We start from the raw sequence: 13,721 nt of genomic DNA, 5'->3' as shown, positions 1-13,721 counted from the left end.
ATGATGCATAATAACCACCTCGTTGAGTCGGTTCTACAGCAGCCCACACGACCTCTCCCTGACCTCTTCATGCTTCCTGCTAAATTAGCCAGAAACAATAGCAACACGCCTGCAGCCTCTCTGGGGAATCGCTGAATCAGAAACTCTGTTTTCACAACCAAAGACCTGAGTGTTCTGTAAATGGGGTTCAGTGGAGATAATGGCGGTGGTTACTGAAGATGGAAAGGGGAGTGATTATTAAATCTCCTCGTATGTTTGTTGGTAATCGCCACAGTTCAGGCAGCTTCAATTAGTGGAGTGAGCTGTAGCTGTTGGTAAAGGTCATGAGCAGCAGGAGCAGGTGGATGTGAGAGTTGAAAGACCAGAAGGTTTATCAGGCTAGGTGACAAGGAGGACCACGTCGGCACTGCACCCTTCACACGCTTCGTTGGGTACCCTGCTGAATACGTGAAAGGTACGACTTTTTGCGACTCGTGAGATCTGGTAGAAGCAATTCCAACTGTGCCGTAAGCACAAATCACTACTGCACTAGTGCGTCCTGTGAATGCTCAAGATTGTTGATTCTCCGGACCTTTTCTTCTTTTTCATCCTCTTTTATATTCGTTAATGAGGAACTTTTAAAGCTGTTGAGGTGAGGTTCTGAAGTCTGCCTTATTCAAGTCTTTGCTAAACGACTAATTAAACACTGTTAATGTGACTTTCAGTGCTCTTTGTGAAGGTCTTTTACTTCCAGAAAATGACCTACTCTGTTGATAAGATCTAATTTGTCACCGGATTCTTCGCAGGGTAAAAATTTGTATGCCAACAGACAAAGAGCAAAAAAGTTTACTGGGAGAAGTTTAATCTAAAAATATGGTGATGGAATAACAACATAATAAGTTATGATAGATGTTCTTATCAAAAGTCAAGTTTTTAAATCTATGACTTTACACAGCTTGGTAAATTGCATAGGCTTTTTTTCAAATTCACATTGTCTTTACGGCCAATAAGAAGTAATATATAACCCTCTCTTGAGGAATTAAGCCTCGACGGCATTAAATGTTTTAGTCAAAAAGTTTATTTTGATTTAACAAATTAAAGTTTTGCAAATACGTGTAGTTTTACAACACATCTGTGAGAGCTTGAAAGCAAGTGTAGGTGTAGTCCAATTATTAAAACAAGTGTCTGTTCTTTGTCTAACCAAATATTTCAAGTTACCATTTGCATAATCAATCAAAAATCTTCAAAGGTGTCTTGTGTCCAAATCTCACCCGCTGTTATCTATCATCCTCTGTCTCCTCTTATTAGCACATTTTCTCATCTTCCTTTCACAATTTTTAATGAGATTCCAAACTTCTCTAGGTGAGTTCAAGTGCTTCAGCCACGTTCAAATTCTAATCTCTTTTCTTTGCTTATTAAAACTTTGACAATTTAAATGTGAAACTACAAATTAATAAGGGCTTTAGTGAGAAAATGCTTTTGCTTCTGCTCTCGTTCTTCTCCAAATAAATCAAATTAAGTCGAATGATTGTTTTGTTCATGATCCGTGTCGCTGTAAAAACGACTGCACCACTAACATGGTTGAAATCGCTGTAGTTCACTCAAGCTAGCGGGTAAATTGGTTTAAAAGGTTGAGCTAATGAGTTTGCCTGCAGAGGTGCAGGTTAAACTCCAGATTTGGCGGCAGTTAAAGGGGTCCAAGTTTCCTCACACATCAATCACAGTAAGGAGGATAAAAGAAACCCAAACTGTTTCTTAACTCCTTGAGTTGACAATAGTCAAAAACGACTTCCAGGATGAATTTTCCTGCCCTCCTTCATTTATATCAGATAGAATGGTTGCTATATTCCCGGCCTCCTGCTTATTAGGAAGCGGAGTGTGCTGAGAGGAAGCAGCCGAGCAGAGCCCGAGGGGAGACATGAAGGGTGGCAGAACTCTTCTCCTCTGGTCAACGAGACGCAGGAGGGGTGAGGGTTGACGTCTGAAGTGATGCTGTTTGACGCAGAGCTGCGAGGACTTTTCATGCCGCTCTTTGTAGGGAATGCAGCCTGTTCTATGATGTGAGCCTTTTTTCTGCTCCTTTGAAGAAGTTGATGAAAAGACTGAGCGGACAAATCCTCTGAAGCAGGTTGCAGAAGAGGTCGCTTGCGGTAATCTATGCTTTCCAGGGTGTGTGGTGTCAGATGTAGGATGGTAACTGCAAGGCTACCATCAGGATCGGGAGAAGGCATTTGGGATTTATACTGGCTAGTGGCTACCAAAATGGCATATCAAATATTTTTACCTCAATTTAAATTTCTATCGACAGTATTCATTCATTTTAAATACAGATGATCAAGACGTATTTGGTAACTCCTCACGTATTCTGTCATAGGCACACAATTTACCTCCAACATAATTGTACCACAACAAAACACAGACACGGGTTTGGCACCAGTGTCGGATAAAAACTAAACAGCACTATTGGCAAATCAGAAATCAATACAGAATATGAGTTGTATCAATTCTTTATAAACAATTCTCTGTAGAAAAATAATCTTCAATTTTGTGTCAACATAAAGATTTAAATAGAATTAGACAAATAATTAAAGTGAAGTCGTTGTTCTTCTAGTGGCATTTGGCTAACAAGACAAAAGTTGAAGATTCAATATGATAAAGAAAAGATAACAGCATTAACAACTTCATAAAAATAACCAGTGTAATACACAGTCTGATTAGTCTCCTTAGACATCTGGTGGTGAAAAGATGTGCTCTCCATTGGTTGAAACAAAAACCTGCACCCACTTGCGGCCCTTTGTGAAACACTTTGCCTACCCCCGTTGTAATTAATAAAATGATTAATTAATTTAATATAAGACCATGGTAGTTCATGACGTGAATGTCTATTTTTCCATCTTCTTCTTCAGTGTCTAATCAATCTTTTTCTTCTTTTCAACCAATTACAAGCTGCCGGTTTAGTTGCCAATGTAGAACAATCATGTTGAAATGATCATTGGTCAGGCCCGAGAACATCCAGTACAGACAGCCTTGATCAGGGAGTTTGGTTGAAGCTGTCAAGAGACGCCGAGTACTGATAAAGTAAAATAGCTGAGGGAGTGGGTTGTGGCACCTTGACGTTCATATGAGGAACAGGAAGGTTCTTGTAACAAAACATAAGTCTTTCCTTTGTCAGAATTTTAGTACTTGTGCAGTTTCGCATCAAAAGGATCAATTATTTGTACATTTTTTAAAGAAAAGCAGATTTTCTCGTCTCGGTTTCTGTGACTTTCAAAAGCTCTGAGGCTCAAACAAATTCTCTGGTGTTTGAAAGCAAACCTCCAAAATGGACTGACAAAAGCACTAGAACAGTATTGTGTCATGTCCCTGGAAAAAACGCTACTTAATGGATCTGATTGCTTCTTTCTTCCTGTTCTAGATGGGAAAAGTCTCACTTTCTTCATCCAGCTTTGACCTTCATCTTCGTTTTGTGTGTCACAGAGAGCAACATCACCGTCCTGCTGTCCAGCAACTCCTCCGAGGTCGCAGAGGGCGACGTGATGCAGCTGACGTGTCTGGTACACAGTACCACTGGTCCTCTCTCAGTTGTCTGGCAGTGGTTGGACAAGCAGACGACCGCACCGGGTCAGGTGTTGGCCACCCTGGACCGGGACGGTACAGTGTGGCACAGTCCCACCTACAAGGATCGATCCAGCTACGGCGAAATTCGCGTCGAGAAGACGAAGCCAGATACCTTCACACTGTCCTTGTACAACTCCTTACCTGGGGATGAAGGCCAGTACCGCTGTGTCGTCACAGAGTGGCTGCAGACCGGAACAGAACCAGAACTAAACTGGGAGAAGATCGGAGAGAAGTCAGCAACCAAGACACTCACCGTGAGGACAGTTGGTAAGTTTGTGTGTGTGGAAGGGAACCAGGGGGACAACGTTTTTTTTTTTTCCTCAGAGGACAACTCTGAGAACAACACATCATTCTTTATTCATGTAGCGCTGCAGGGAGCGAGCTATTGTTACACACCCTCAGAACAGCTGTCACACGTCAACTACCATGCTTTGGTGACACCCAACACAGACACACAAAGTAGCGTGCGGATGAAAATGCAGTCGTGTTTCTCAATCTGTGCTTCTGCGCCGTCAGAACATCGTAAGTGCAGAAAACCACTGGAGCAGAGCGCCGACCAGCAACACACATGCAGACACACAACACACAGCGGATTAGCTGCAGAGCCCTGCTGCAGAGGAGAAATGTCACTTTTAAGTGGCCATTTGTTAAGTTGAGGCAACAACGGAAGAATCAGTTTGAGGAAGATGAGGTGATGAAAATCTTGAGTCTTCTGCTCAATTGACATCTCATCTACAGTCTGACATCACTGCTATATCAGTTTCACTCTGTGCAACTTTTTTTGTGAAGAAGATTAAATTAAGTATACAGTCCTGTTTATTGTGGTCTAGACGTGAACAGTTTTTACTTTTAAGAATTGATGTCTATAGTGAAGCATCAGCTGACCTGGTCTGCTAGGTCGGAAGCTAAATAGGCAATGGCAAAGAGTAGAGGTAACAGTAAGGATAGATTAATTTAATTCACAATTTTGCATTGCTGAATTTTAAATTATAAAAGAGTGTAACTCCTTAAAGGTTTATCTAGAATTTTCTACTCCAACTGAAGCAATAAAACCAGGATATTGCATTATTTATCTGTCATTGTAGCAGAAGGTACAATAGAACAACGAACACAGATCGGTGTCACCTGCACAATTGCCTGAGGAACTTCTTAGTACAATAACTCCCAAATGCTCGATTAAAAACAACGATGGTTTTAATTAAAGCAAAAACAAGAGTTAATCCAACTCATCATAAACATGCATCATAAATTTAGAAAATGCACACAGCTGAGTTTACTGAGAGGGTGTAAGAGTGACGCAGAGATTGTCCAGTGGGTGTCGTGAGTTAGACTCACTCTCAGTTCTCAAAACTACCATGAATATTCTATTATTTTAGTTTCAGTATTAAGTCCTACCATAGCAGCTGAAAACCTGTGGACACTTAAAGTGAAGGATAGAAATCCAGGAGTGAACGTTTCTTATTGTTGATGTATCAATAGTTCTAACTAATCAAGTTTATTTTATTAGTTATTCTTCTTTACACTTTGTACCATAACGTTAGAAAACATTTTGCTTACATTTAAACTGATATTACACAGTCGGACTCTAAGATACATTAATATTAAAATGATAGATTATCTTACAAAATGCGACAAAAGCTCAGACCCGGCACATTTGTATGGCTATGGATTCATAATTCAAGTAAATGCAAGTGTTTCAAATTATTATTTAATTGAAGTCGATATTCACCAAAATCAGAAAGTATTCCCTCACACTCGTCGTCTTATGAGAAATTGTAGAACTTTGATTCAACATATTTCCTTTTTTTCCCATTTATTTCACACATTTTAAACCATTCAATTAATATATGGAGATCATTTTGAGTATATTTTACACACGCATTTTCAGCAACATACAATGACCCAAAACCTACTGGCGATGCAATGAAATGAGGTTCTGTCCCGGCCTCAGAGAGCTAATGGTCTGGATACTATATATGATTACTGTATCCTAATTTAGTTCACAGCCTCCTTCCTAATGGACTCTGCCTTTTAGTAGAAGCTGCAGGAGATGGAAGGGGGAGGTGATCTCCTCAGGGGGGCTCCTTTGTTGATGCAGTGATCACAAAGATGCACAGGAGAACCCTGCACTCACCACCCCCATCCTAGTGATCAGTGATCAGATGTAGTTGTGGGCCGGCGAGTGTTGCTCATGGGCAATGAGCTCTGCCTTAAAAACACAATCTCTGCACAGAGGGGGACGCAAACAGATGGCTCTGGTGTCGGAGTGGGTGAGAGGAAATGGAGGAAGGGGAAGAAGACTGCTGAAGGATGGAGCAAGGGAAGAGTTATTGTCTGTTGTAGAATTATGACCTCGGGCGGCTGTTCAAGCTGTAGCCAAGTCTGGACAGAAAGTCGCTGATTACTGCCTGAAGGACACCAGCGATGACGGGTGTCGGTGGAAGATGGGAGGAAGGATGGACCGTGGTGGGGGGGCTCAGGGAAGACTCGGCCTGCTGTTAGGAACATTAAAGAGAAGTCTGAAGGAAACAGTGTCCAATTAGAGGGAGATTTCTCACGCAGGTTTTTCTGGGCTTATAGGCGCTTGTTCACACTTTAAATGTGTTCGTTTTGTGTCTCTTTAATTCATCTTGGATCTCTATTGTACTCATCAGTATGTGTCCGCTGTACAAAACTCTCTTTCAATTGAAATATTTATATTAGAAAATGTGCTTAAGCGCTGCCCACTAAAACCATTTTGTTTTTTCTGGAGTTTAAATCTTGTTTAGCATCACCACACGCTCTCTGCTGTGATTGGTCAAACATCAATGTTTGTCAACGTACGTCATCAATCAGGGAAATCTACATCTCCAAGGCACTCTTGTATAAACAAAGCAGGGCATGATAACAGCTGGCTTGCAAGGGGGAGTGAAGCCCATTATTAAGTCATAATGGACTCCGCTCTCATAACCTCTTGTTTGCTGAGATCTAGTAGTGACTTTAAAACCTGAGAGATGTAGTAGTAACTTTAAAACTTGCATCACAATGATGAGGGATTTAGTGCATTTTGGAAAGGAAGACTTCATTTAAAACACATTTCACTGTAGTTGCCTTTTAAAACTGAAATACAGAACTGGCTGCATTCTAAGAAACCTGACAGACATATAGAGAAGTTGCTTGTGATGTTGTAAAAATGTTTAAAAACAATTTGTATACAAAGAAGTATTATGTAATCAAAACATTGTTTAATGATAACATTTTGACTTGTTTTAAGAGTCAATAAATGAAGGCTTTGGTTTTCGTAGCGTGACCCAGAGATCAGTTATCAACAAGGTTCTCTGTGAGCTTTCTTTATTCCATCACCATCATTTCTCCATCGCTGACATGTAGTCAGAGTAGGCCGTCCGTATGCAGAAGGTTGTGTAAGTGCTTTCACACACACTCAACATCGTCATAAAGGAAGACACTGTCCTAATAAAACATGCTTCAATGATAAACTGAAGCTTAGTTTCCTTTTTGGAATATTCAGAAGAAGGAATAAAAAGTAGATATTGATCAATATGGAGAAGTTACCTACATATTTGACCTGTGACCCTTTTGTGACCCAGGTGAACTGAATCTCTTGAGGCAGTAGAAGGCTCAGCTGCTCTGAAAAGTTCATGGACTCATTCTGAGGATATTACAGTCCTGTTACTAATATTACTCCATAAATTCGAAATTTGTCTTCAATCAATAATGAAATGTTCCCAACAAAGTGTCGGTTTAAGTCATATTAGGTCCTATTTAGGTTCATAGTTTCGGCACCCTTGACGCCTAACACTTTTTTCTTGATCTACTCTCAACCTGTGCAGCTTTGAAGGAAATATTTTATAAAACCTGTTAAAACGAAGGTCAGAGGCTCTCGGTCTTGTCTGTTTGTCCTTGTATAAATGTGTTCCCCTGTGAGTTTTCCAAAACGTTTATAGAGCTTAAGTGTGTCTAACACAGATGTTTTGTCTTCTTTCTCCACCCAGAGTCTTCCTTTGTGGTTTCCGCCTCGTCGCGAACGCCGTCCGTGACTTTCGGAGAGTCCTTTGACCTTCTGTGCCTGGTCAAACCCCGCCACAACCCACGCGTGCCCACATCTGTCACCTGGCGCTTCATGCCCGCCGACTCAGACTTGGTGGAGGACGGTGAGTTCAGGGACCTGGTCACCTTCACCCGAGAGGGCACGCTGCAGTGGGGGGAGCAGCGTCTGGGCCTGGGCACCCGCACCACCGTGGACCGCTCGCACTCCAACACCAACTTCCGTCTGTCGGTGACGAGGGCCGGGCAGCGCGAGGCCGGGAAGTACCAGTGCACGGCCGTGCTGTGGAGGAAGAACTACGACGACAGCTGGAGCAGAGTCGCCAACCGCACGTCCAACCTGCTGGGCATCAGCGTCGTGAAGCCAGGTAAGAGACGCTCGGCTGCTCGCCAGGTAGAGCCGCTGCTAATTGGAAGCGACATCACACAGACGCACACGCAGGACTCGCCGGAGCTGAGAGGAAGTCTGCGGCTCTAATTGCTCATGGTCTTCGCTTTAGCTTATAATTGCCGTGTGTTTGAGCGTTTTGCTGTGTGAGGCAGGGTGGAGGCTGCTAATGGAGGCCAGAGGAGAGATCGCTAAATATCCCACAGGAAGACAAACAAAGTGGAAGAGGTGGAAAAGAGAGAGAGAAGACACTTGGCGAGGGCGTGCGATGCAGAGAGAGTGATCTACCCTTGAACTATCTTTCTCAGAGGAAACTGCCAACGTACACGTTATTGACCCACACACACAAAAACAGCCTTGTTAGTGGACAGACCCACAGCGATACACATCATGCAATCATAGTTTTCTATTGAAACACACAAGACGCTCTTGATGACACAGATTTAGATTTGGGTTTATAATGTGAATACATGAATAATATTAATTGTTCATAAAGTGTTTTAAAAGATAATTAAATCAAAACTTGGGTTGTGTCACTGCAGTCGTGCATTTATCCGAGTTTGTTTTCATTCATTATGACAAAAGCATTCCATTTGAAGTTAAAACTTGACTCGCATGAATCATTGATGAAACTTTCACGCTGCTTCTACTGCTGAAAACACTTTTTTTTCTTCTGTCTATTGGTAGCCATCACCAGAGAAGTATATCTCAGCAGGAATAGATGATAAGATATTGGTGTCTGGATTCAGGAAGGTTTGAAAGGTTTCCTAATCACATTTCTCTACCAGTCCCATTTTAAAAAATCAAAGCTGAATGAAAGTATGAAACGGCAAGATTGACTTGACCTCTTGAGCTGCGGCTTGACTTTTGTCGTCAGAAACCATCAGCAACAATAGAAAATACAAACTAGGCTCTGATTGGTCGATTTGCCGTATTTTTAAGAAATGTTCAAATTGAGAATTGAATGATATAAATGTTGCTAGTAGGGATGCAAACGATGCAAAACAATCGTATCGTCACACATACAGTGTATCGTGACACGTATCGTATCGCCAGATTCTTGGCAAAACACAGCTATTATAGTATTGTATTCTTCTGTTCAGGAATGAATTTTTTATGCTGCTGCTATAAATGCTTTCAATGTCGCAGATAAGAGATGAGTCTAATATCAAGTTATATAGCATTTTATGTTATGTATACAAAATTGCCGCTTATCAATTAATCGATCGATAAGAAAATGAATGAATCAATAATTTGCATCCCTAGTTGCTAGAAACACATTGAAGCGGCAACCCTGCTGCTTCAGACATGTAACATCCACCGCTCCCATATTGTAGTGCAACAGTTTGCATTTAAAGCAACTCATTCATGTAAAGTCTATATAGAGGCTCCATTACAGAGATGTTATATGCATAATCATCAGATAAATTTGTAACCAAAGATAATACATTTAAGGAATATCTGCTTTTCTATTTAATAATAAATAAAGTTAATAATACAAATGTTGTTCTATTAAAGTTGGTAGTGTTTCAACTCAGGAAGTTCCTCTTCTACTTCTATTTCTTTTTATTCTGATCTTTCTGTTATAAGAACACATCAAGTATTATAAATGAAAAAAAAGCAGGACAGAACGTTGTGTGAATGAGAGCAAGGCAGGAGGAGAACTGCAGATGCAGAGCAAGGAAATAGTCTGCAGAGGAGTTTGTCTGTTGGAGGAAAGTCGTGGGCGGTGGAGATATTTTCAAGAGAGAATTGTTTTTATCGACAACAGATCTACCGGCCAGTGTAGGATGAGTGTGCGTCAGAGAAGTGGTCACATGGTCTTCGACAATCTCTCATTTCTGCTGCTATTGATTTAAAAAGAGAACGACTAAATAAACAAGACGCCATGCGAACACACAGTGTCCACACAAAACTGATGCTTAACGTTTTTCTACCTATTAGTTTGACCTTCACAACTAAGGCAGAACACCCGGCGTCTGCTGGCCCTTCAGGACCTATTTGGAAATCGACTTTTCATCGCTGAGTCTCTTTCGCCTTCTTCTCGGTTTTATTCGGCCCCAATACACACACTCACAAATACTTTTAGAACAGGCTGTTTAATGAAGCTTTCTTACCTGTCTTTCAATGATTGATGTCTTCATAACCTGATCAGTTTTCCAAAACTTAGCTCAGCTGAGTGCGAGGAGTGTGTGTACTGAGGTGTGAGCAACACAACATCTGACCAGATACATAATTTAGGGACTCTAAATCACGCTAGCAGCAGCTGCTCAATATGTATGAAGTACCTGTATGTGGTACACGTTGGCAAGTGCATGAGTTAGCAGGCAAGCGTGTTCCTCCACCAGAATGCTCCCCTGTGATGACTTTGTGAAGAGCATCTCCACTCATACCAGAATGGCAGCAATTCTAACAAAAAACAGACCAAAAGTAGATTTTTGGGTGATTCATTTGATTTATTTAAAAATATTTTAAGTTAAAATACAAACCATAAACAAACGAGTCGAAAGAGCCCAGAAATAATTCTGGCAGAGACAAAATCAGTTACCATGGAAACACATTTTGAAACGGCTAAGGGATGAAGAAAATCCACATCTACATTTTGTGGGTCAACCTGCATCAGGATGATCAAGTTTTTGCTGCACATTAAACTAGGATTACATTATTTATTACTACTATTAGATATTATAATTATCTATAGTAGAAGTAGACCAAAATGTAAAAAACAGAACCTAAGAGTGAATCCAGAACTGCAGAGGAGAGTTTTATGGAATATGGCCGCCGTTGTTTGTCAGCGTTTGAGGTGTTCTGCTGCCCGCCTGTCCCACTTCCTGTTCCAGATTGCATTTACAGCGTGGTCCCACAGGTCACTTCAGAAGAGCTTGTTACTGCACGCAACTTTGTTTCTGTGGAGGAAACTCTGTCATGCAAACGTGTTCCATATGAACACTTTAAGCGCACCCCTCACCCTTCCCCAGGAGCTCCTGCCTGATTGTCTTTGGTTAAGTTGAGTATTTGCCCACGCAGCAGAGCTTCCCCTCAACACAACCAGCAGCTACAGTAGCGTTATTAAATTCCTCTTGATTGAGTTTTCTCTCCGTGTCTTCCTGAGATGCAATAATGGTGAACACATGTTCAGCATGGCGGATCATCGGGGAACCTCCACGGCATCATCTCATATCATAACTGCTGCTACACACATGCTCACACACGGCACAAGCGCACAAAACTAATTATGCCGAATCTCCCCCAATGGATAGTGCAGTTTAGATTAATGATAATTTAGGGAGTTCGATACATTTTTCTCATCATATCAGTGGTCCTGGCAGGAGGAGCGGGATATTAAGGCCGTCTGGTTATTGGCTCTGTTGGAGGGATGGAGGGGGGAGGTAAGGGGGGATGTCCCACTTAGCTGCTCTTCATCTTCCCTCACCTACGCTGTGCTCGCTACCTCTGCTCACATGATCACAAACAAGATTTTTTTCTCTCTGTTGTATTTCTGTGTTGAGCTGTGAGTCTTCACTATCTCCCTCAACTGTGTTTCTCTGTGTGTTTTTTTTTTTCTGTGTGTGTGTGTATGTTTGTGTCTGTGAGTGTGTGTTTTTCTATTTCAGTGTGTGTGCATGTTTGTCTTTTTGTTTTTGTTTTCTCTGTGTGTGACTAGTTTGTGTGTGTGTGTTCACATACTGTTTGTAGTCGTGCGGGTCAATAATTGATTATTTGATGTACTGAGTTACTCAAGTCACAATCCAATATCAAAGTTAATCTGTGGTGTGTGTGGATGAATGGTAGTTTGGGATTCATCATCTCAATATTGAATAGTTGTTTGTTCAGGTCTTTGTGAAGCTTCATTAGTTTCCTGGCGTGTGATGCTGCTGATCAAATAACCTTCTTCTCTTGAGTTGTGCTGTGTTTCTGATGAATGTGAAGCCTTCCACGCTGCTCGGAAACTAAAAACAATTTCATGAAAGGCTTTAATGAATCACGTCAGTCTCCACATTTCAAGGTCAAGTGTCTTCCTTTTCGTCCCCACCCCCCAAAAAAACCAAGGGCTCTTATTCTCGCAGACACTTACGCCGGCACGCTTCTCTGTCAAATCCAATTTGGGCCCCGTTTTTGTCCCACCAATCTTCAGACACAATGTGAATCTTTGTGTTGTGTCTCCGCCGTGGCTGTGTGTGGGTGGGTGTGCACGTGTGCGCGCACACCGGTGTCTGTCCTGCAGCAGCTGCTGTAATTGAAGTCGTAACTCAAAGCTACAGTGATGCCGCCGCCATGTAAATCAGTGGCTAATGGTGGAGGAGAGGAGGCTCAGCAGTGTCGCACAACAAACACACACACACACACACACACACACACACACACACACACACACACACACACACACACACACACACACACACACACACACACACACACACACACACACACACACACACACACACACACACACACACACACACACACACACACACACACACACACACACACACACACACACCAGCTGTCTCCTGCCCGACTCAATGACCACTCTTCTCAGTGTTTTAATGAGCACAAATATGTTGTGCTTATGAGCAAACACCTTTCAAACACACAATCATTGGCTTTGTCTTAATCCTGCAATCCAGCAGGTTGATTCATCTCCCAGAATGCAACGCTCGCCCTTGTGACTGTGGCTTTCCCGTCATAGTCCAGAAATCACTGTCAGGTTCAGAAAAGGAAAGGGCATTAGTGCCGAACAAGTGGAAGGAAGGTCCCAATTTTCTACTTGACTCTGAGACAGAGATGAAGTGACATCATTCTGGTATGAGACATGAGCAACAGCAGATCCACGTCCGCTTTGAACTGATGCCTAACGTTTATTCATTTTCCTTGATTAAAATCCTTTACAAGCATGTTTATAAAATAGGATCAAATAAGAGTCGGTTGTTTATAGCATCAACTCTCTTTCTGCACATGAACTCACCCTGAAATAGTCTGATGAAAAAATATTTGGTTAGAACTGTCTCTGAAATGTTCTATGTAAATATTTTTTAACATTATATATTTTTAAAACATGAAAGCCTCTCATAGAATCATGAGTGAACAAATTTATTCAAACATTGTTAACCAAATGTTCATCCTATCAGGAACAAAAGGATGTTCCTTACTCTAAAAATATGCTTCTTTAAATAAAAGTTTCAGTTCTTATATGGTAATCTTGAATTGCAATTGCGCTGCGCTTTAACATACCACACTGGCATGTTCTGTTACAAAGATTGTTTCTTTAAATAATGTCTGGGGTACCTCTCAAGCAGTTTCATCATTGACCTAGAAAAAGTTTCCTCTTTTCACATTGTCACAATCTTAATTTTAATCACTGTTGCAGTTACAGTTGGTGATGTATCAGAGTCGGTGAGTTTTCTTTTGCTCGCATTTATTTACGTCCTGGCCATAGTGAGTCGTTGTTGCTGCTCCAGATCAGAGAGTTTCTGAGCCTCCTCATCTCTGCACGCTAACGGTCCGAGCTGTAGATTAACCCTGGGCTACGCTAATGCTAAAGGGAAAGGCAACCGACATTAAGACCATAAGTAAGCTGAGGCGACCGCCTGCTGCTCCTCAAAATCCCCTCCAGGAGCAGAAGTTCCCTCTCTTCATAGCTCCCCCTCCCTCAATGAGCGTCTGCCGCTGGTGATGCCATTGAATATCTGTG

The 13,721-nt window shown here is 41.7% G+C and overlaps 1 protein-coding gene across 1 annotated transcript in view; it reads left to right on the top strand.

The window, feature by feature from the left end:
• igsf3 (immunoglobulin superfamily, member 3) overlaps window positions 1–13,721 on the top strand; it is an 85,155-nt gene that overhangs the window by 59,111 nt on the left and 12,323 nt on the right. Inside the window, exons 5-6 of the mRNA XM_087804862.1 lie at window positions 3,457–3,864; window positions 7,590–8,009. Coding sequence (XP_087660988.1) covers window positions 3,457–3,864; window positions 7,590–8,009 — 828 coding nt within the window. The remainder of the gene's footprint in view (window positions 1–3,456; window positions 3,865–7,589; window positions 8,010–13,721) is intronic.

The sequence above is a fragment of the Callionymus lyra genome, chromosome 12 (assembly GCF_982586985.1).
Source record: "Callionymus lyra chromosome 12, fCalLyr1.hap1.1, whole genome shotgun sequence".
NCBI lineage: Eukaryota > Metazoa > Chordata > Actinopteri > Syngnathiformes > Callionymidae > Callionymus > Callionymus lyra.
The sequence above is the reverse complement of the archived record's forward strand: the minus strand, read 5'-3'. Positions and strand labels throughout refer to the sequence as shown.